Consider the following 19,901-nt stretch of genomic DNA (forward strand, 5'->3'; position numbering starts at 1 on the left):
CTGCACAGCGTTCCGCACCTCGGCCTGCGCCTGCAGCCCGTGAACAGCACCTTCAACCCTGGCGACGAGAGTTACCAGGAGGTGAGTTCGCGCCGCCCCAGACCCCAGCCACGCGCGCCCCAAGTCCCCGCACTACCCCCTCTCCCCTCGAGAGCCTGCACTTTCCCACGTGCCTCTCAGACCCCTTCTCTCCCCGCGCAGCCCTTTCCCGTCTCCCCTCTCCCCTTCTCCCCCACCCTCCCTGGCCCGTGGCCCGCGTCCCCTCCTGTCTGGGAACCTGGGGGCCCAGAAGACTCAAGAGATCAGAGTGAAGCGGGCGTGGGGAAGGGAAGAAGGGGCGCGAAACCGCCTGCAGGGGCAGGGGCTGAACGCCGAGCGGGCAGGTTGGCGCGGGGTAGGGATAGGGGCATTCGTGTCGGGGTAATCCTGGCGCTCGAGGTGCGGGGATGCTGAGGGGGTGCCCCAACGTTTTCGACCTTCTGGAGATTCCAAGAAGGGGGACTCTCTTTCCGAGGCTAAGTGACCTGGGAAAGTTCGGCAGAAACTGAGTAGTCTCCCGAGTGGGTCTCGGCAGCACCCCTCCTCCCCAGTCCCGGCCTGCAGGGTGGGAGTCCCAGCTGGAAGGCTGCAGGGCTGGGGGAAGCTGCGTGGGTCACTTCCCCTCTAGCGCAGAGAACCCACAGCTGCTTGTGCTTGTTCCAGGGAAGGAAGGTGGCCTCCGTCAGCCCATCTCACACTGTTGTCCTGAGGACCCCCTTGCATTGACAGCCTCTCTGTGTCCCCTGGTCCTAGACTGGCCCATTCCTGTTCCCCCACACCCCTCTCCCCACCCCACCACACCTTCTAAGCCCTGAATTTCTGGCCTAGGGCAGCCACTCCCGGCTTCCCCGCCCTTTCCCTGCTCTGCTGGCCCTTGGCGGGATTCTGCACCCCACAGACAGGGCCAGGGCTCCCCCAGACCTCCCTACCCAGACAAACAAAGCTGCAGAATCTCCCAGCCTGTCACAGGTCTGGTCATGCCTGCTCTGGCCCCAGTAGCCCACCTGTGTCAGTTCCGTGTGTTAGGTCAAAGATTCTGGGGCCAGTGGCCCAGAATGGGGTCCATTTGTTCAGAGCCAGGCGCCCATCTCAGGACTTTGACCCCCAGCGGCCTCTCCCTGTGTCAAGTTCTCCAGATACGGGACAGGTCGGGGCAAAGCAGGGCCTCTTGGAGGGAAACCTGGTCCGGTGTGAGGTGCCCAAGTGCCAGCGACAGGGAGTCTAATAATAACCCCTGGCGACGCGGCTGCCATCAGGCCCAGGCAGATGGTGCCTGCCCTACCAGAGGGAGGGGAGCATCAGGACCCCTTCCTGGGGTTCAGTGGGCACTCGCAAGCGAGATGGCAATCAGTGGGCACACCCGCCCTCCCTCCCCAGACCCCAGCCTATGGGAGTCCGTGTTCCCTGAGAATGTGACTGCCTGGGGATAGCTCCAGGGAATCTTCCTCTCCCAGAGAATGCATGAAAAGAGGCGGATATGATTTCAGAGACAGCTGTGTGTGTGTGTGTGTGTGTGTGTGTGTGTGTGTGTGTGTGTCCCCCCATCCCAAACCCTGTGCCGCAGATCCCACACCCAGGGTCTCCAGCCACAGTTTTCTCCTCTCCACTGGAGGAAATCTAAACTTCTCATTGCGTCAGGAAGACCCCTAGGTGGGGGTAAGGATGGTAAGGGGACTCCCTCAACCTGCTGGCCCCAGAGACAGTACTTATCTGCCCAGCAGCTGTGGCTGGTGGAGCCTGGGCCTGCCCACAGCCCCCTCAGTCCCATGGACAGGTGGCACTTGAGCCAGAGGAACCTACTTCCAGCCTCTGCCCCTCCTCCCAGGATTCCAGCCCCGGCTCACTTTGTGCTGGGCATCAAATGGTTCCAGAGGGTGTCCCTTCCCATCGGCCACTGCTCCTGGGCAGCTGACACCGGCCCTGCCCACTGGCTCCTGGTCCCGCTCACCCCTCCCCACCACCCAGATCGCTGAGTAGGAGATGAGCGTGGTGGGCCAGGGCCGGAAGTCTGGCTCTGGGTGTTATTTAAGGCGGCTCCTATTTTGGTAAGTTCCCCTGTTGTGACCACAGGTCTCTCCTGGATGTCTTCTTTCCTCCTGAGCACCAGTCACTAACAGAGTCAGGTGGACCGTCAGTCATCCCAGTTCTCAGCAAGCTTGACTGGGGCAAGTGCCATGCCAGGCTTGGGGTGACCACGGTAACCAAGGCAGCGGGTCTTCAGGAGGAATTCCTGGGGATTCTCCGCGGCTGGGCTCTGGGCTCAGAGCTGTGGCAGACACCACGCAGTTTGAGGTGGGGGCTCTGCCCTCCAGTTGGCTGGGGTGGATTCCCAGTTCTTTCCATGTGTGACCACTGGTAGGTGTCTTAACCTCTCTGAGCCTTGCTCCCTTCATCTGCAAGAATTAGATGAGATATTCCACATATCATGCCTAGTACAGACAGCTCATACCACATAACAGGAGCTGGTGACACAGATCGTTCAGTGGAGTGGCTGTGAGGCTCAGCAGTGTGTCAGGACAGTACCCTGTGGGGGGATGGAGAGGAAGGAGATCTCTTCCACAGACTCTGATCGGGGGAGACTGAACAAAACGCCTGCAGCAAGGGCTTCAGCTCATGCCCCACATGTTCAAATGCACAGTGCTGGCTGGTGGTACAATGTGTGTGTGTGGTGAGGGGCTGGTGCGTGTGCATCAGAGACTAAGCGAAGTTGGAAACAGGCAGGTGCTGGCCTCGTGGGATGTGGGTGGTGCATGGGATTTCAAAGGCAAGGGGGTTCTTGGAAGTGCAGAGATGGTGAAGAGCAGGTCACCTGGTGAGCTGGGATTTCCTGAGCAAATTCAGTGTTCCAGAACCTTCCTCAGGAGGTAGGGGCTCTCACTCACTTTCTGGGGTCTTTAGGAGCCGTAGAAGCCCCCAGTCCTCCTGATAGTTGATCCTCACCCCTTTTCCCACAGTGAACTTGAGCCCAAGTCCTCACAAAGGCCACTTGGCCTGTGTCACCAGCCTTGTTGGGAGGCTACCCTCCGGTCAGCAGAGTCATGAGAGGTTAGCACCAAGGCAGGGCTGTGGATGAGGGTGCCCTGGCCCTGGCGGGCACCCGGTTCTGAGCTGCCAGATGTGGCTGTGTGTGTGGAAGGAAATCGGCCTAGACCTGCAGCCCGAGTCTTCTCACCTTTGACGAGGGGGATTGGATTTGGAGACGATTCCTACTCCAAAGAGTTGGTAAAAGGACTGATGAATTCATGGATTATGAAGCCTATGGCCAGTGCCTGGTACACCGGAAACTGTCACAATCGCTGCTTGGGAAGGAGAAGACTACAGCCGGCCAGGTGTCCATTGGGCGGTGTTGGGGACAAGGGAATGGGCACCTGGTACTGAATCCAGCACTGTCTCTCTGAGCAAATGAACGAGGCACTTCAGTGTCCTTGCCTGGGCGTGAGCGCCACCATCACCATCCAGCCAGCCCCTCAGGGGAGACCAGACGCTGATGAGCTCAGTACTTGAAACATCTTAGTAAGTTCCCACAGGCTGTGCAAATGTTAGTTATTGCTACTGTCAACAGGCAGGTGGCCACACGTGTGCTTCCTGTTCCAGCTTCCCTTGCCCGGGATCAGCCGAGCAGCCGCTCTTTCAGGACATGTGTTAGGAGGCAGAGGAGATGTTGTTTAATTTTTTGTATATAGGCATGTATTTCCATGCCTTTTCTCTTTGGTTGGTCTGGTTCATAGATTGGCCAAAGTACAGAGTGGAGGGTACAGAGTTGGGAACTAGACCAGAACTACAGGACTTCCTGCTTCTGTAGTTCCTGGGGGCAGGTCTGAGGAAGAAGGACCAGGCAGCAAGCCCATCCCAGCCGAGATCTGAGAAGAGCTGAGGTTAGGATGAGGAAGCCCCGTTCATCCAGTGTGAAATTGAGTCACGGTCATCAGACAGTCATGCTGCGCCTGGGAGAGGGCTTAATCTTTCCCAGTAGGCCTGTGGGGGGAGCCTCTCCCTCTAGGTGCTCCTAGTTTCTCTCTCCCAGCCTCTCCCTGAGACCGGCTCACCTCTCTCCATGTCTTCTGGGGACCGGGGCTGTTGCCCCCTCCCCCACCCAGTGCAGAGGCCCCTTGGGTCCAGCTGCCGTGGTCACTGCGGCCCCCAGCTTGGGTCCCAGCTTGGCACTCTCCGCTCTGGGTTTTTCATGACACAGTGACAAATCAGAAATAATTGAAGTCTCTTTAATGAGGGGAGAAGCAGAGTCTGAGCACCAGTGTGGGAGCTGGGGGCCTGGTGTTGCTGTGGGAGAAGGAGGTGGCTGCAGGGCACAGTGGGAGGCGTGGGGTGGCGTGGGAAATTGTCTTGGCAAAGCTCTGTCCATCTGAGCAAGGGGACCTGGAAGCAGAACTCTTGGCTCCCTCTTCCATTCCCCTCCACCTCCATGCACACGGGGACATGCAGCGTTAATTAGGAGCAAGAAAATAATTGCCCATTAGAGAGCAGCAGGTGACACCAAGCTGGCCCTGGGAGATGGCGCTGCTGGGGGAGGGGTGGGGAGCCTCCCTGCTCCTCTTTTCCCTCCTCCTTCCTCCTCCCTTGCCCACCTTCCCTCTTCTTTCCTCTTCCCTTCCCACTCCTTTTCCCCCTACACCCTCTCACCCTGTCCCACCCACCACCCATTTTTTTCCCAGCACCTAGGTAGGGTTCCCAGGAGGGTTTGGGAAGTAACTCCCTAACAAAAGGCTTCCAAAGGCTGGGCAGGGTGACTGACGCCTGTAATCCCAGCAGTTTGGGAGGCCAAGGAAGGAGGATCACATGAGCCCAGGAGTTGGAGACAAACCTGGCCAACATAGTGAGAGCCTGTTTGTATTTTTTTTTTTAACGGAAATTAAAAAAAAAAAAAAAGGCCTCCGAGTTTGGATTTCCCAGGCCTCGCTTTCACTGGAGCTGGACAGCATTATCAGTATCCTAATTGAGGCCAGCTGCCCAGCTTGGAGAGGCCCCAGACCACAGAGGCTCAGCGCCTGCTGAAGGGGGAGATCAAGAGGCTGGAGGAGACTTGAGAGAGTGAAACGGGGGAGCCGGCTGCATCACCCACAGCCTGATCCTTCTCCAATGAGCCTTCCTCGCTGGGTGGGGACATTGGTAGATTCAGGAACTTTTCCCACTAGTGATAAAATGATAGTGGGGCTGTTCAGGAGGCAAACTCGAAGTAAAGGGTAGCTAGGGGCAGGCTGGATGGTAGCTGGGCTCTAGGCCACACAGGAGGTTCGTCTGGGGCTCCCTTACATTTTTTTGTCATTAGGAATAACTTGGTTGGGCCTGGTGGTTCACACCCATAATCTCAGCACTTTGGGAGGCCAAGGCAAATGGATCACTTGAGGTCGGGAGTTCAAGACCAGCCTGGTCCTTTTGTGCTAAAAGTGCAAAAAACTTAGCTGAGCATGGTGGCACACATCTGTAATCCCAGCTATTCAAGAGGCTGAGGCAGGAGAATCGCTTGAACCTAGGAGGCCAAAGTTACAGTCAGCTGAGATCATGCCACTGCACTCCAGCCTGGTGACAGAGTAAGACTGCGTCTCAAAAAAAAAAAAAAAAAAAACCAAAAATACAAAAAATTTAGCTGGACATGGTGGCACGTGCCTGTAATCCCAGCTACTCAGGAGGCTGAGGCAGGGGAATCACTTAAACCCGGGAGGGGGAGGTTGCAGTGAGCCAAGATTGCGCCACTGCACTCCAGCCTGGGTGACAGAGTAAGACACTGTCTCAAAGAAAAAAAAAAGGAATAACTTACAGGAAAGAGTGTAATCTTAAGTGTGCAGCTCAATGAATTTATACCCTCGAGCACCTGCGTGCATGGTGTGTGTGTGTGAGCAACACCATCCCAATCAAATCGTATTCCTGATCCCCCAGAAGCCTCCTTCATGCTGCCTTGAAGTCAGCACCCTCCCAAAGGTAGTGATGATTCGATGATTCACATATCTCTGGCTGTTGATAAGTATCTCTGACTTTGAGCTTCATATAAATTAATCCATACGGTCTCTGCTGTTCCGTGTCTGGCTTTCTCCCTCAACCTGACTTCTGGAATATTCATCCCAGAAATATCGTCATGTGTGGCTAGTTTCCTTTTCATGGCTGTGTAGTATTCTGAGACTATGACACATGTTCTGTATCTTTTCTCTTGTCGGACATTTTTGTCCTTTTGGGTATTGGCTGTGACTGCTGTGTGAAGCTGCTGTGAACATTTGTGTATCTTCAGAGGGACACAGCCCTCCTTTCTGTAAAGCAGAATTGCTGGGTCATGGCATGCATGTTGCACAATGGTTTGCAAATTGTTTTTTGGCTTGGTTTGGGGTTTTTTGGGGGAGGGTTGAGTTATTTTTTTTAAGGGTATGTTGTTGCCTAGCCCAGGCTAGACTCAAACTCCTGGGCTCAAGTGATCCTCCCATCCCAGCCTCCCAGTAGCTGGGATTACAAGTGCATGCCACCAGGCCTCGCTGGTTTACAAATGGTTAGGAGGATCCCTGGGCTTTAGCGGAGGGCCCTCAGGGGCTGCCAAGGGGCGGCCAGGATAAAACCTGACATTTCTATCCACTCCTTACTCAGATGGAGCTCTGTGTTTCAGGGCTCTGCTAAGCAAGTCAGTTCAAAGAAAACGTTAAGCTACTGGAAAAAGTTTGAGAACTTCTGTGTGCTGCCCAGACTTTAATGGAATATATGTTGCCTGGGATCATCTCTAGAGGCGGGTCTGATTCACTGGCTTCAGGGTGGGGCTTGTGGTTGGGCACCTCTCACAAGCTCCCAGAAGATGTCAGGGCCACAGGTCACGGGGTGGTAAACTTCACTTTGAGGAAAGAGGCTCTCAACTCCCAGCTGTCTTGGCCTCCTCTGCCTTGGCCTGGGCTGTAGGGCCCTCTGGCGAAGGGGCATGGACTGAGGACCAGAAGAGGGGCAGTGACTTTCCACCATCTCTTTCTACCCCTGGGCTTGCTGGGGTCAGTCCCAGGGACAGGCTGTGCTAATGAGTGGTCCAGGCAGGGAGAGCCCCAGCCCCAGCCCCCATCACACTGTGAAGTCTTTGGGAGAGGGAGGTGCCCAGATCTGCTGGGCCCTGGCTTCCCAGCTGCCACCTTTTTTTTGAGACAGAATCTCCCTCTGTCACCCAGGCTGGAGTGTAGTGGCGCAATCATGGTTCACTGCAGCCTCAACCTCCCAGTCTCAAGCGATCTTCCCACCTCAGCCTCCTGAGTAGCTGAGATTACAGGCACATGCCACCATGCCCAGCTAATTTTTTATTTTTTATTTTTTTCTAGAGACAGAGTCTCCCTATATTGCCCTGACTGGTCCTGAATTCCTGGGCTCAAGCAATCCTCTCACCTTGGCCTCTCAAAGTGCTGGGATTATAGGCGTGAGCCACCACACCTGGCAGAAAGCCACATTTTAAGTCAAACCCATCTGTTCCCCTCCCAAGTGAGCCATCTCTCCTGCCTTTTTCTGGGCTGCACCACCCCCCCCACTTCAGCTGAGAAGTCTGTCAGCCAAGAGTGACCAGCAGAGCAGCCCATGCCAGAGGCCCGAAGGCCTGCCCGCATCTCACAGGGCTAGCAGCATGGTCTCCAGTAGGTGTCTGTCCCCCTGGAAAACGGCCCCAAAGCCTCGGACTGCAGAGCCCAGCCCTGATTTGTCAGGGCTGCCTCTGTGTGTGCCTGCCCCTGCACTAGTCTCATCTCCCCCTTAGACCGCAGGGTCCCGGAGTCCCCACGTTCTGCCGCTTGCCACCTCCTGCATAGGGCTCCCTGAAACAGGCTTTCCCAGGCAGACCCCTGGGGCACTAGGGATTCGGGACCAGGAACCCCTATCGGGGGTGCATGGGAAGCAGGGACGGCTGTCAGCTCAGGAGCCTGATTTAGAGCCAGGTCCAGCCCTGGCTGGCAACCACCAATCCCAGTGCCATCTGGTGCCCATCTGGCAAAATCAAGAGATGAGTGAGCAGAGAGTGGCACCGGGCCTCCTGACAGACAGTGGCTCCCATTGCAGGACCCCGAGGTGCTAGGCAGGCCTCAGGTCCCTCCAACCCACTCAGAATTCTGGCTTTGCTGCTGCTGCTGCTGGCGCTGGAGGTTCAGCTGTCCCTGTTGGGGTGCAGTGGAAGGGACTCCATAAGTTGCCTATCCTGACTGTCCCACCCCCTCACGCATCCCCCAAACATGGAGCTGGATTCTCAGTTCTCAGGATGGACCCAACACCTAGAACAAGCTCTTCACATTCTGGGTAAAGGATGATGCCCAGACTGGGACAGCAGGGTCCTTGCATGGAAGAGGTGACAGATACACAGGCCTGTCCTTCCAGGCCCTGTCTCAGTGGCACGCAGCGCCCGAGGCCTCTGGGTACTCTGTTCCTGGACGGCATCTCTGTCCTTACCTGTCTCCCTAAGCCATAGAGCTCACCACCCACAGCCCTCCCTGCCCGCCGGGGATTCCTGCCTTGTCTCCTGAGTAACTCAGACTCTTCATCAGCAGGACCTGGTCCTTTTCTTCATCCAGGGTCTGAACCAGAAACTGGGGACCAGCTCTGACACCCTTCCCTCACTGACCACCAGGCCCACCACTTGGCCTCGTGCCCTCCGTCACTCCCACCCAAGTGCCTTAGCGCCGGGCCCTCTGTTTACAGAGTAGGAACTTGAACCATAGGTGGAGCTTGGGAGGGTGGATGAGAGACACAGCTCAGCTCTGGTCCTATCTGCCCAGGCGGTGCCCAGGCGGTGGGGCACTCGGGGCTCGAGGGCAGGGCACTTCCAGAGCCCCGCACTGCAGGGATGAAGAGTGGTAACAGGCCTCCACTCTCTTCCAGTCGCTGCTGTTCCTGGGGCTGGTGGCCACGGTCTGCCTGGGCCTGAACCTCATCTTTCTCGTGGCTTACCTGGTCTGCGCATGCTGTTGCCAGCAGGACGATGCGGTACAGACCAAGCAGCGCCACTCCTGCTGCATCACCTGGACAGCCGTGGTGGCCGGGCTCGTCTGCTGGTGAGTGTCCCTAGGCTCTGGGCCCGGGGTATGCGGCTCACTCTGCAAGGGGCCAGGGACTGTCTGGCCATGTTCTCCTGACCGAGCTCTGGCTACCTTGATGGAAAAGCTTGTCCCCAAATGAATGTTGTCCGTTTTCTTACCAAGCATCAGGAATCAGATGCCCGGGATGGTGATGGAGTCTCCAGAAAGGTCTCCCAAGTGGCCCCCCAAACCCTGCCCCAATGTGAGTTTGTCCTGTGCCCAGCAGCCTTGCAGGCAGCATTTCTGTGCCAACACTGGGCATCTCCAGTCTATGTCCCTGTCCCCTGCCAGCTGCTGCCCTGGGTCTGTGAGATCAGAAGATAGCCTGACTCCAGCACAAACCAATTCCATCTTCTTGTAAGATCAATAGCTTTTAATGTCATTAGCCAGTTCTTCTTTGCTTTGGATGAGGAAGTGAGAATTTCTTTTGTTTATTTATTTATTTATAAGATGGGGTCTCACCCTGTTACCCAGGCCAGAGTGCAGTGGTGCGATCACAGCTCACTGCGGCCTCAAACTCTTAGGCTCAAGCAATCCTCCCACCTCAGCCTCCCAAGTAGCTGGGACTACAGGTGCACACCACCATGCCTGGGTTTTTTGTGTTTTTTGTTTGTTTATTTGTTTGTTTTTGGTAGAGACAGGGTTTCATCATGTTTCCCAGGCTGATCTCAAACTCCGGAGCTCAAGTGATCCACCTACCTCAGCCTCCAAAAGTGCTGGGATCACAGGCGTGAGCCTCCACGCCTGGGCTGAGACTATGTTGCTCAGGCTGGTCTTCAACTTCTGACTTCAGACGTTGCTCCCCACTCAGCCTCCCAAAGCACTGGGATTACAGGCATGAGCCACCATGCTGGGCCTTAAAGTGAGGATTTATAACTCCCATGCAGGAGTCCGTACCCAGCCTACCACACTGCCTGGCCCCTCCACCCCAGCCAGCGTCCACAGGCATGCTGGCTGTTTTCAGGAGTTGTTGCATTTTTCTTGTTTTTAAATCTATAGAGGCTTTTCCAAAAGCCTCTAGTGTCCACACAGAGATGCTTCTTAGGTGTCGTCACCCCAAAGAGTAGAGTCTCCCACTACCCGGCAGCAGGCTGGCAGCCAGGCAGGTCCTGGTCAGCCTGGGGATGAGGATGCCTGGGCTCTCATACCCAGGCAGCTCACCTTGCCACTGCGATTTTCTTCTCTGTTGGAAGATGTTCTTGATCTTGTCCTGCCTGTAGCGTGAGGCTCACCTCAGCCAAAACGCAGGTGAGACGCTAAAGCAGCCTCGTGGGGTAGACAAAGCTCTAAGCACAAGGAAGGGGATCAAGGCTGCTGCAATACATGGCCAGGGCTGAAATAAGAGACTCAGAGGACAGAGTTCTGGACAGGCCGGGAGGTCACGGACGAGTGTGGTTCCCAGTAGAGTGAAAGAGCTTTGGGAAGCGACCGTGGTGTTAAAAATCCTCCTGCATGGCTGGGCAGTGACTCACGCCTGTAATCCCAGCACTTTGGGAGGCTGAGGCAGGTGGATTACCTGAGCTCAGGAGTTCGAGATCACCTTGGGCAATATGGTATGACCTCACCTCTACAAAAATGAGCCAGGCCTGGTAATGCATTCTTGTAGTCCCGACTGAGGCAGGAGGATGATGAGCCCAGGAGGCGGAGGCTACAGTGAGCCGTGATCGCCCTACCGCACTCTAGCCTGGGTGACGTGAGACCCTGTCTCTTACACACACACAGATAACACACACGACAAACTTGTTTTTGAAGAATACTTTGGAACAGTAAGAATGGCGTGAGGAGTCCATTCTTCCAATAAGGAAGGATTATCAGCAGTGTAGGGGAATCTCAAAGTGGAAGGAATGTGCATGGCAGAATCCGTCCCACAACATTCTGGGCGTTACTTGTACTAGGCAAGAGGGCACCAGCAGTAAGAAAACAGGCACCAAGTCTGCTTTCATGATCTGTCAGCAGAAGCTGAGAACTGTGCACCAGTTTGCTCTGAATCATTACAACTAAGGAGAGAGGGCCGGGCGCGGTGGCTCATGCCTATAATCCCAGCACTTTGGGAGGCCAAGGTGGGTGGATCACTTGAGGTCAGGAGTTCGAGACCAGCCTGACCAACATGGTGAAACCCCATCTCTACTAAAAATACAAAATTAGCTGGGTGTGGTGGCAGGTACCTGTAACCCCAGCTACTTGGGAGGCTGAGGCAGGAGAATTGCTTGAACCCGGGAGGTAGAGGTTGCAGTGAGCTGAGATTGCGCCACTGCATTCTAGCCTGAGCAACAGACTCTGTCTCAAAAAAAAAAAAAAAAAAAAGAACAAAGGAAAGAAAAGAAAAACGAAAAAACTAAGGAGAGAGCTCTGAAGGAAAGGAGCAGGCATAGAAGTGGATGGCCCACCTGAGTCCAGGCGTTGCTGGGTGACAAGGGCACCCAAACCCATAGGATAAGAAGGCATTAACTTGGCAAAGGTGGGGGCAGGGGAGGCGGAGACACCTCCAGGCAGAGGGAAGAGAAATACGCAAAGCCCCGAGGCAGGAGCGAGCATGGGGCTAAAGGAAGCCAATGCGGCTGGAGCAGAGGGAGCAGATGGGGGGTTGGGGGCACTGCTGAGGGTCGGGGTGAGCAGTGAGTGGCAGTGGGATGGGGAGAGTGTCACGGGGTCAGAAGACACAGGGCAGATGGGATCCAAACCATGGAGCAACTCATAGGCTTTGTCAGGGGTTGGGGTCTTTATTCTAAGAGTCAGGGGAACCACTGCAGGGGCTCTGCAAAGAGGTGGGGTCACCGGATAACTCGGATTGAATGGAAGCAAGGCCGGAGGGAGTATTTGGAACAGCGGGACTTGAATGTGAAGAAATGGCCGCCGGGCCACCGAAGAGCTCAGAGGCCTAATGAGGACAGTGAGCGACCCTGGGATTAGCAACAGCAGGAGCCACCACCACCTGCAGGCTAGAGGGACACAGGGAGAGGCTATGTCACCAGCGAAGTTGGAGCCACACAGCCTGCCTATCAGCAGCTGCAGAACGAGGGGAGCAGGGCCCCCCTGGCTGCCTTACCACCACCTCCAGTCTCCTACCAGCACCTCCATCAGCAGAAGCCAGCTGGCAGGGGAGCCGGAGGCATTCATTGTGAGGGATCAGCCCCCTGTGATGGAGAACAGGGCAGGGGACAGAGGAGGGACAGGTCCAGGCAGAGGGTCGCATAGACACGGGCAAGAGTGAAACTCAGGCCATCAGGGAGGCCCAGTTGGAGAGCGGCGGGCTTACACCCACTCATGGGCAGTGACCAGAGGGAAGTGCAAGGAGGAAGAGTCAGCTAGGGAGGTTCGGGCAGGAGCTGCTGAAGTTGAGCTGCAGGTTTCTGGCTTAAGCCCCCGGATGGGGTGGTGGTGCCATCCTCCAAGGCACGGGACATTGGCAGGGATCCGGAAGAGAAGCAGACAGTCACAGTTTGGTTGTACACAGATTGAGTTTAAGGTGCCTTTGAAACATCCAAGCGGAGTTGGAGTTATAAAGCCGGGGTCATGGGCGTGGCCAGTGTGGAAGTCGCACACACAGGTGGCCTGCTGTAGGAAGCACAGAGTGAGAAGGGGGCTGGGGCCAAGCCTGGAGGAAGCACAGTGTTTCATGGCTGGGACGCAAAAGGTGCCTGTGAAGGAGACCAGGAAAGAGTGTCCCACCAGGAAGGGCCGAGAGTGCCACAAGGGCACAGAGTCACGGGGCGGCGTGTTCCAGGAAGAGGACCTGGGGGCTGACTACTGCGTGTGGGAGGGGGGTTGGGAAGAGCCCTCAGGTTTAGTGGCAGGGGGGTCATCGGTCACCTTCATTGGAGCTGCGTCCACTGGGACACAGGAACAGCCAGATTGGTGAGTTATGGGAGGGGCAGGAAGGAGAGTCGGGACAGCAGCAGGAGAAGGGATGGAGGTAAAGGCTGGGGGACGGAGGTGGGAGGACACGTGAGCTCTGCTGATGTCGTTCCACCTGAACGTGGGGGACTGGATCCACAGAAGACCAACAAGGGGTTCCTGAAAAAGCAAAAGGGATACGAGGATACACCTCTTAGTGCTCCTCTATTTTAGGGGGAGGGTAGTGATTTTATGTTGGGGAAAGAGTGGTGTGAACACACCGGGGGAAGGCAACATCACCAACTCATTTATTCTTGTCCAGCAGAACAGTTTTTCCCATGGCCCAGGCAGGACCAATGACCCCAGGAGGGACCAGGAGACCCTCATTAAACAGCCAAGGCGATTTCTTTTTTCTTTTTTTTTTTTTGAGATGGAGTCTCATTCTGTTGCCTAGGCTGGAGTGTAGTGACACGATCTCAGCTCACTGCAACCTCTGCCTCCCGGGTTCAAGAGATTCTCCTGCCTCAGCCTCCCGAGTAGCTGGGATTACAGGCACTCACCACCACGCCTGGCTAATTTTTGTATTTTTAGTAGAGACGGGGTTTCGCCATGCTGGCCAGGCTGGTCTCGAACTCCTGATCTCAGGTGATCCACCCACCTCAACCTCCCAAAGTGCTGGGATTACAGGCTTGAGCCCCAAGGTGATTTCTGATCCCCAAAGATGAGGCATAATTTCACAGCCCCTCCTGGGTCATCACTGATAAATCCACAGGGCCCGAGAGAATGAGAAGGTTGGGAAAGCTCTTGGCTTCATATTGAATCCCCGGAAAACACTAAATCCTGACTCAGAGAGCTAGAAAAGGATGAACACAAGGAGTCGACAAAAGGGCTTCTCAGAGCACAATACAATGGGTTCATTTTCTTTTAAATAAAGTTACAAATTGGAGGATCATGGAAAGACAATTCATGTAATGTATGAATATCTCAGCTGAGCACTCGGTGAAGCTCCTCACCTCTGTGTGGATACTGTGGGAAAAAACGGGTTGCATTTTCCCTGATGGTGCATTTGACTGGGTTCAAAGCTAGTTACACAACTCTGGTTAAATCCAATGAATACTGACTTAATGCAGTGGATTTCTAAACTGTAGAGGGATGTGTGTGAGAGAGAGACAGAGACACGTGATTCATGCAGGAACCTCATTTTTTTAATGTCTCCCGCCCCCCATCTTGGATGATGCAGGAACCTCATTTTAAAAGGCACATTCCCAGACCACACTGATGGAATGGGCCAGGCTGCTTGTCTGCACTTAACAGGCTCCCCAGGTGATTCTGTTCCTGTGGTCTGAGGACCACATCCTGAAAAACACTGAATTAGGAGTCGAGGGCACCCTGGAAGGAGGTTTCTTTCTTTCCTGGTTTTTTTTTTTTTTTTTTTTTTTTTTTTGAAGATGGAGTCTTGCTCTGTCGCCCAGGCTGGAGTGAAATGGTGCAATCTTTGCTCCCTGCAACCTCCTCCTCCTGGGTTCTAGCCATTCTTCTGCCTCAGTCTCCTGAGTAGCTGCGATTACAGGCACGTGCCACCACGCCCAGCTAATTTTTGTATTTTTAGTAGAGATGAGGTTTCACCATGTTGGCCAGGCTGGTCTCAACTCCTGAGCTCAGGTGACCCACCCGCCTCGGCCTCCCAAAGTGCTGGGATTGGGATTACAGGCGTGAGCCACTGCGCCCGGCAGGAGGTTTCTATCACAGTCCTCCAGGGGGTTCCGTCCTAGATCCTGTCTTGTTTAAAGAACAAAAGAACAAATATAAGTGTGGACGTGTACATTCACGTCTCCCCACCCCAAACCAAATGAGCATTTTGGATGAAAACTCAGGAGGCTGCTTAATCAGTCTTCAGATGGTCTCAAGTGGTGCGGGTCAGATGGAATATGATGGATGACAAGAGTCAAGATTTGAAATGATTTGTTCATGCTGGAATGTTGGACTAAAACCAACTAGATGAGATTTCACAGGGATCAAGTTCTGCTTTTGGTTAAAACAAAACAAAAATCAATACAGCACTATAGGAAGGAGGAGAGACTGGGCTCAACAGCAATTCTTGGGAAGAAATTCAGGGGCTGTTTGTAGACCACAAGATCGGCAGAGGGGGAGCGGAGGGGGGAACCAGGGTGGGCACAAGTTCAGCTCAGTGCCCCGGGAAGTGGAGGACCTAAGGCATGAGCCCCACTACGCTCAGAACTGATGAACAACCTGGACTTGAGTGACCCACTGAGGCCACATTTAAGAGTGACATTAACCAATCATCTAGAGGACGGTGATGGCATGGGCAAGGGTCTGGAGACCTTAGCCCCAAGAAGGACACCTGTCCCACTTGGAGAGCACGAGGTGAGCGGGTTATGAAGAAGCCAGGTTCAGCTGTCTGATGGGGCACGATGCAGAATTGGAAACTTCTTCCAGGCTGTCCTAGAAGACAAACGAAGATCCAGGGGATGAGTGGCTTAAGGAGGCAGGTGTCAGCTCAGTAGAAGAAGGAACATTCTATAAGCTGAGACGTCACAGTGGAGGAACAGACTGTCACATGGGTGGCCTGGGGATGTTGGGGGAGTCCGCAATTCCTGGAGGTGTCAAGAGAGACCCAAGGTCAGCACTGAGTATGTGATCTCAGTAGACCTCAGCGCTTCCCAGGCCCACCTGTGTCAGAATCCCCTGGGGGCTGGTAAAAGCTCAGGTACCTGGGCCCTCCTCAGACCTACTGCATCAGCATCCCTAGGGCTGGCTACAGTCTCCTACCTTTTGGAGTCACAGGACTGGAGGACAGTATTTTCCTATTGCCCGAATAAAATGTCCTGTAGAGCCAGCCTGCCAGGGACCCTGAACCTTCACCTCACCACCCCCAGCCCCACCTGCCAGAATGTGAGTTGTCATCTGCCTACTCAACACAGCCCCCAGGAAAGAGTTCCTCAGCTATAGTCAAAAACCTGCTCTCCGTAGATGTTTATAGCAGCTGTATTCAGAATTGCCAGAACTTGGAAGCAACTTAGATGTCTTTAATAGGTGAATGGATAAATTGTGGTCCATCTGGATGATGAAATATTATTCAGCACTGGAAAAAAATGAGTTATCAAGCCAGAAGAAGTCACGGAGGAATCTTAAATCCATATTACTAAGTGAAAGAAGCCAATCTGAAAATGTTCCACACGGTATCATTTCAACTCTGTGACACTCTGGAAAAGGGAAAACTAAGGATTAAGGCCAGGTGCAGTGGCTCACGCCTGTAATCCCAGCACTTTGGGAGGCCAACGGGATGGGGCGGGGCGATCACCTGAAGTCAGGAGTTCGAGACCAGCCTGGCCGACATGGTGAAACCGCAACTTTACTAAAAATACAAAAAATTAGCTGGGCGTGGTGGCACGTGCCTGTAGTCCCAGCTACTCAGGAGGCTGAGGCAGGAAAATCGCTTAAACCCAGGAAGCGGAGGTTGCAGTGAGCTGAGATCACGCCATTGCACTCCAGCCTGGGCAACAGAGCAAAACTCTATCTCAAAAAAATAAAAATAAAGGAGTTACAGGGGAGGGGGGACTTAATGGGCAGAGCACAGAGGAATTTTAGGGCAATGAAACTACCCTGTATGATATGGTAATGGGGGACACATCATTTTTTCATTTTTTCTTTTTTTAAAATTTTTTGCAGAGATAGGGTGTCACTATGTTGCGCAGGCTGGTCTCCAACTCCTGAGCTCAAGCGATCCACCCGCCTCAGCCTCCCAAAGTGTTGGGATCACAGGCGCGAGTCACCGCACCCAGCCAACACATGTCTTTATCCATATGTCCAAACCTATAGAATGTGCAACGCTGAGAAGGAACCCTAGTGGAAGCTGTGGGCTCTGGGTGACGACGGTGTGTCCATCTGGGCTTATCGCTTGTAACGGATGTGCCACTCTGCCGCAGGATTTTCGAGTAGAGTAGGAGGCTGTGCATGTGTGGGGCAGCAGATATATGGGAACTCTCTACTTTCCACTTAATTTTGCTGTGAACCTAAAACTGCTCTAAAAACAAGCTTTTTTTTTTTTGGAGACAGAGTCTAGCTCTGTCACCCAGGAGGGAGTGCAGTGGCGCGATCTTGGCTCACTGCAACCTCCACCTCCTGGGTTCAAGCAATTCTATGCCTCAACCTCCTGAGTAGCTGGGATTACAGGCATGAGCCACTGCACCCAGCCCTAAGCTTATTTTTTAATATAAACAAACATTCTCCTCTGCGTATCACCTCTAACCTCTGTTTGGGATCTTGCTTGTAGTGCTGCAGTGGGCGTTGGTTTCTATGGAAACAGTGAGACCAACGATGGGGTATACCAGCTGATGTACTCCTTGGAAGACGCCAACCATACCTTCTCTGGGATCGATGCTCTGGTAAGGCTCCCGGGCAGCTGGCCGGGTACAGGCACAGCCCACAAGGTCAGTGTGGTCAGAGCAAGGGCCCCCGTCAGATCCCAGCTGGCTCAGCTGCACACGGAGAGGGTGTGGTGCCTGAGGGCTGACCCCTGCCTGCGCTGCAGTTGCCTCTGCTGAGGCAAATGGGCAGTTGTGCGCCCCAAGCCTGAAGGGGTGGCAGGGATGGGGGTGAGGACCAAAGGAGGCAGCTGTGGGATCAAACCCCATTTTCTGGCAAGCTCAGCACTTTCTGTTGTGTCAGAGGAGACCTTGAATGTGGAAAATCAGCCCCACTGCATTTTTTGTGTTCATTTTAAGTGCTGCATATCGAGTATTGCCGGGTCCAGGAGATGCCAAGAGGAAAAAAATGTCTTCAGAAACAACTGAGGGCTGAGTGTGGTGACTCACTCCTGTCATCCCAGCGCTTTGAGGGAGGCCAAGGCATATGGAGCTCAGGAGTTTGAGACCAGCCTGGGCAACATGGCAAAACCCTGTCTGTACCAAAAATACAAAACTTAGCCAGTGGTGGTGTGGCTCCAGCTACCCGGGAGGCTGAAAGCAGGAGGATCACTTGAACCTGGGAGGCGGAGGTTGCAGTGAGCCAAGATCACACCATCACACTCCAGCCTGGGCACCAGGATGAGACTCTATCTCAAAAATTAAAACACACACACACACACAATTGAAGAGCCCCATGGCGTGGGTGCTGGAGACCTGCTCCAGCTCTTTGGGGCTCTGGCTTCCAGGCGGTGACTCCAGGTGGGGGCTCACGGTGAAGGATGCGCTGACCTGGCCAGAGGAAGTGTCAGAATCTTAGGAGAAGGGGAAGGCTACTCTGCCAAGCCAGGGCTGGATTTTGTGGCAGAGGCTGCTTGAGACACACGAGCCTTTTGCTGGCGCTGCCACCCCTCTGCTGGAGACATGGCCCAGGGAGGAGCACGATGAGGGTAGACATCTGAGCACTTGGTTCCTGAAAACTGCCTCTGCCTTTTCTACCCCAGCTGCCTGGAATTGGAGTTTTCCCACATTTTGACCTTGGCCCCCACACATGTCATTCTCACTCTAAGCACCAGGCCTTTTCAGCTGCTTATCCAAGCAGCCTCTGCCACAAAATCCAGCCCCAACAGGAGAATTTGGCCACTGCCCCAGCATCCTCCAGAAGAGGATTGGACCCCATTTGCGCCGCTCCTGCTCCCTTAAGCTCCTCTAAGGCTTTAATCCCTTAGTCAACAAGGGGGGTCGGGGGTGTCACCTTAAAGAGACAGCTGTGCTGCTCCTCCGTGCCCAAGTCAATTGTGGGAGGAGGCCCTAGCCTCCAGAAAGGGGCTGAGGGTGGCTACCAGACCAGGGGCCCTGGTCCTTTGCAGAGTTCATTCGGCCACCCGTGTCCACTGGAACCCATACCCATAGCTGAGCGCTGATGCCCGGTGTGCAGATGCTAGTCTGGAACAGCCTTGCGTGGTGAGCTGGGGCAGCTGGGATGAAGGAACTGAGCGACAGCCAGCTCCGGCCTGGGAGGCAGAGGTGTCACCTGGCCTGGCTGGGGAGAACTCTCCCTCTGGGCACCCACCCTTGACCCAGGCCCTGGGGGGGAAGTGTCCCATGGTCACTGCCCTCTAGGCTCTCTCTGCCCCTCCCTGCCATCCTGCTGCCTGCCTCCTCTTCACCCACCAGCACCAGGATCGCTGGAGGAGGAACCTAGCCCCCAGCAGAAAATCCCCTGCCCTGCCCAGGAAGGCCCCAGGGCCATGACCTTCACGGGTTTAGAGAAACTCCCGAAGTCCCTTATGGGAAAATGTCAAGTCCTAGAAGTCCCTATCCCGCAGGATGAGAGCCGCCAGGGAGGGGAGCTGGGAACGAGCCCCCATGCTGGGGCCTTCCACCCCACGGCCTGATGGTGCTCCAGGGCCAGGTTTGGACATTTCACAGCAAGCCCCACTCTCTGAAATCCCCCGTGTCCCCAAAGGGACAAGTTCTGTATCCCTGGAGATCAGCCCCTCGTCCTCTCCATTGTTACTGAGAAGTGAGGCCAGGAGTCCCGGGGCTTCACACTGGTCCAGCCAGCCCATAGCTGCCTTCAGCCTGCGGGTGGCCACCTCCCCCTCTGGCATGAACCCCTAGGGCCCAGATGTAGCTGCTGCCTCCAGGTGGAAAGGCGGCACCTGCGTCCTTGCTAGGACCTGTGAGGCTGGTTTGGTCCTCAGGGTAGACACCCAGCACACTAGTCCTCAGGGCTCCAGGGGAGGCAGCAGATCTAGAAGACTTCCCAGATCCAAGGGGGAAGTCCAGATATCAGATAAATAACATTAGTGAAATAATGTCAGTGAAAGTGCTGGTAGACTATCAAGTACGCTCAACTGTATGACTGTGATTATGAGTGCTATTAGAGTAATTACTGTAATCACCTTGGGGTCAACGGGAGGCTGGGATCCGGGACGCTGTGGGCGGCAGAGGCAGGTGGGGGACTCGTGGGCAAGTCAGGCAGGACCTGAACCTGGGCCTTGCCAGAGCCCAGATCATGCAGCTGAGTGGCCAACAAGAAGCCCTGTAGGGATGCACCCGCAGAGTGGGCGGG

The 19,901-nt window shown here is 54.7% G+C and overlaps 1 protein-coding gene across 1 annotated transcript; it reads left to right on the forward strand.

Annotated features, from left to right (window-relative positions):
- Positions 1-3: 3 nt before the first annotated feature.
- Positions 4-19,221, forward strand: LOC105504682 (protein tweety homolog 2-like; the record flags this gene model as incomplete). The annotated part of the gene is made up of 4 exons (XM_011932226.1): positions 4-81; positions 8,869-9,041; positions 17,194-17,330; positions 19,001-19,221. Coding segments are annotated over 4 exons (609 nt in total), but the record flags the coding sequence as incomplete, so codon positions are not given.
- Positions 19,222-19,901: the final 680 nt, after the last annotated feature.

The sequence above is a fragment of the Colobus angolensis genome, unplaced genomic scaffold, assembly GCF_000951035.1.
Source record: "Colobus angolensis palliatus isolate OR3802 unplaced genomic scaffold, Cang.pa_1.0 Scaffold1, whole genome shotgun sequence".
Classification (NCBI taxonomy): domain Eukaryota; kingdom Metazoa; phylum Chordata; class Mammalia; order Primates; family Cercopithecidae; genus Colobus; species Colobus angolensis.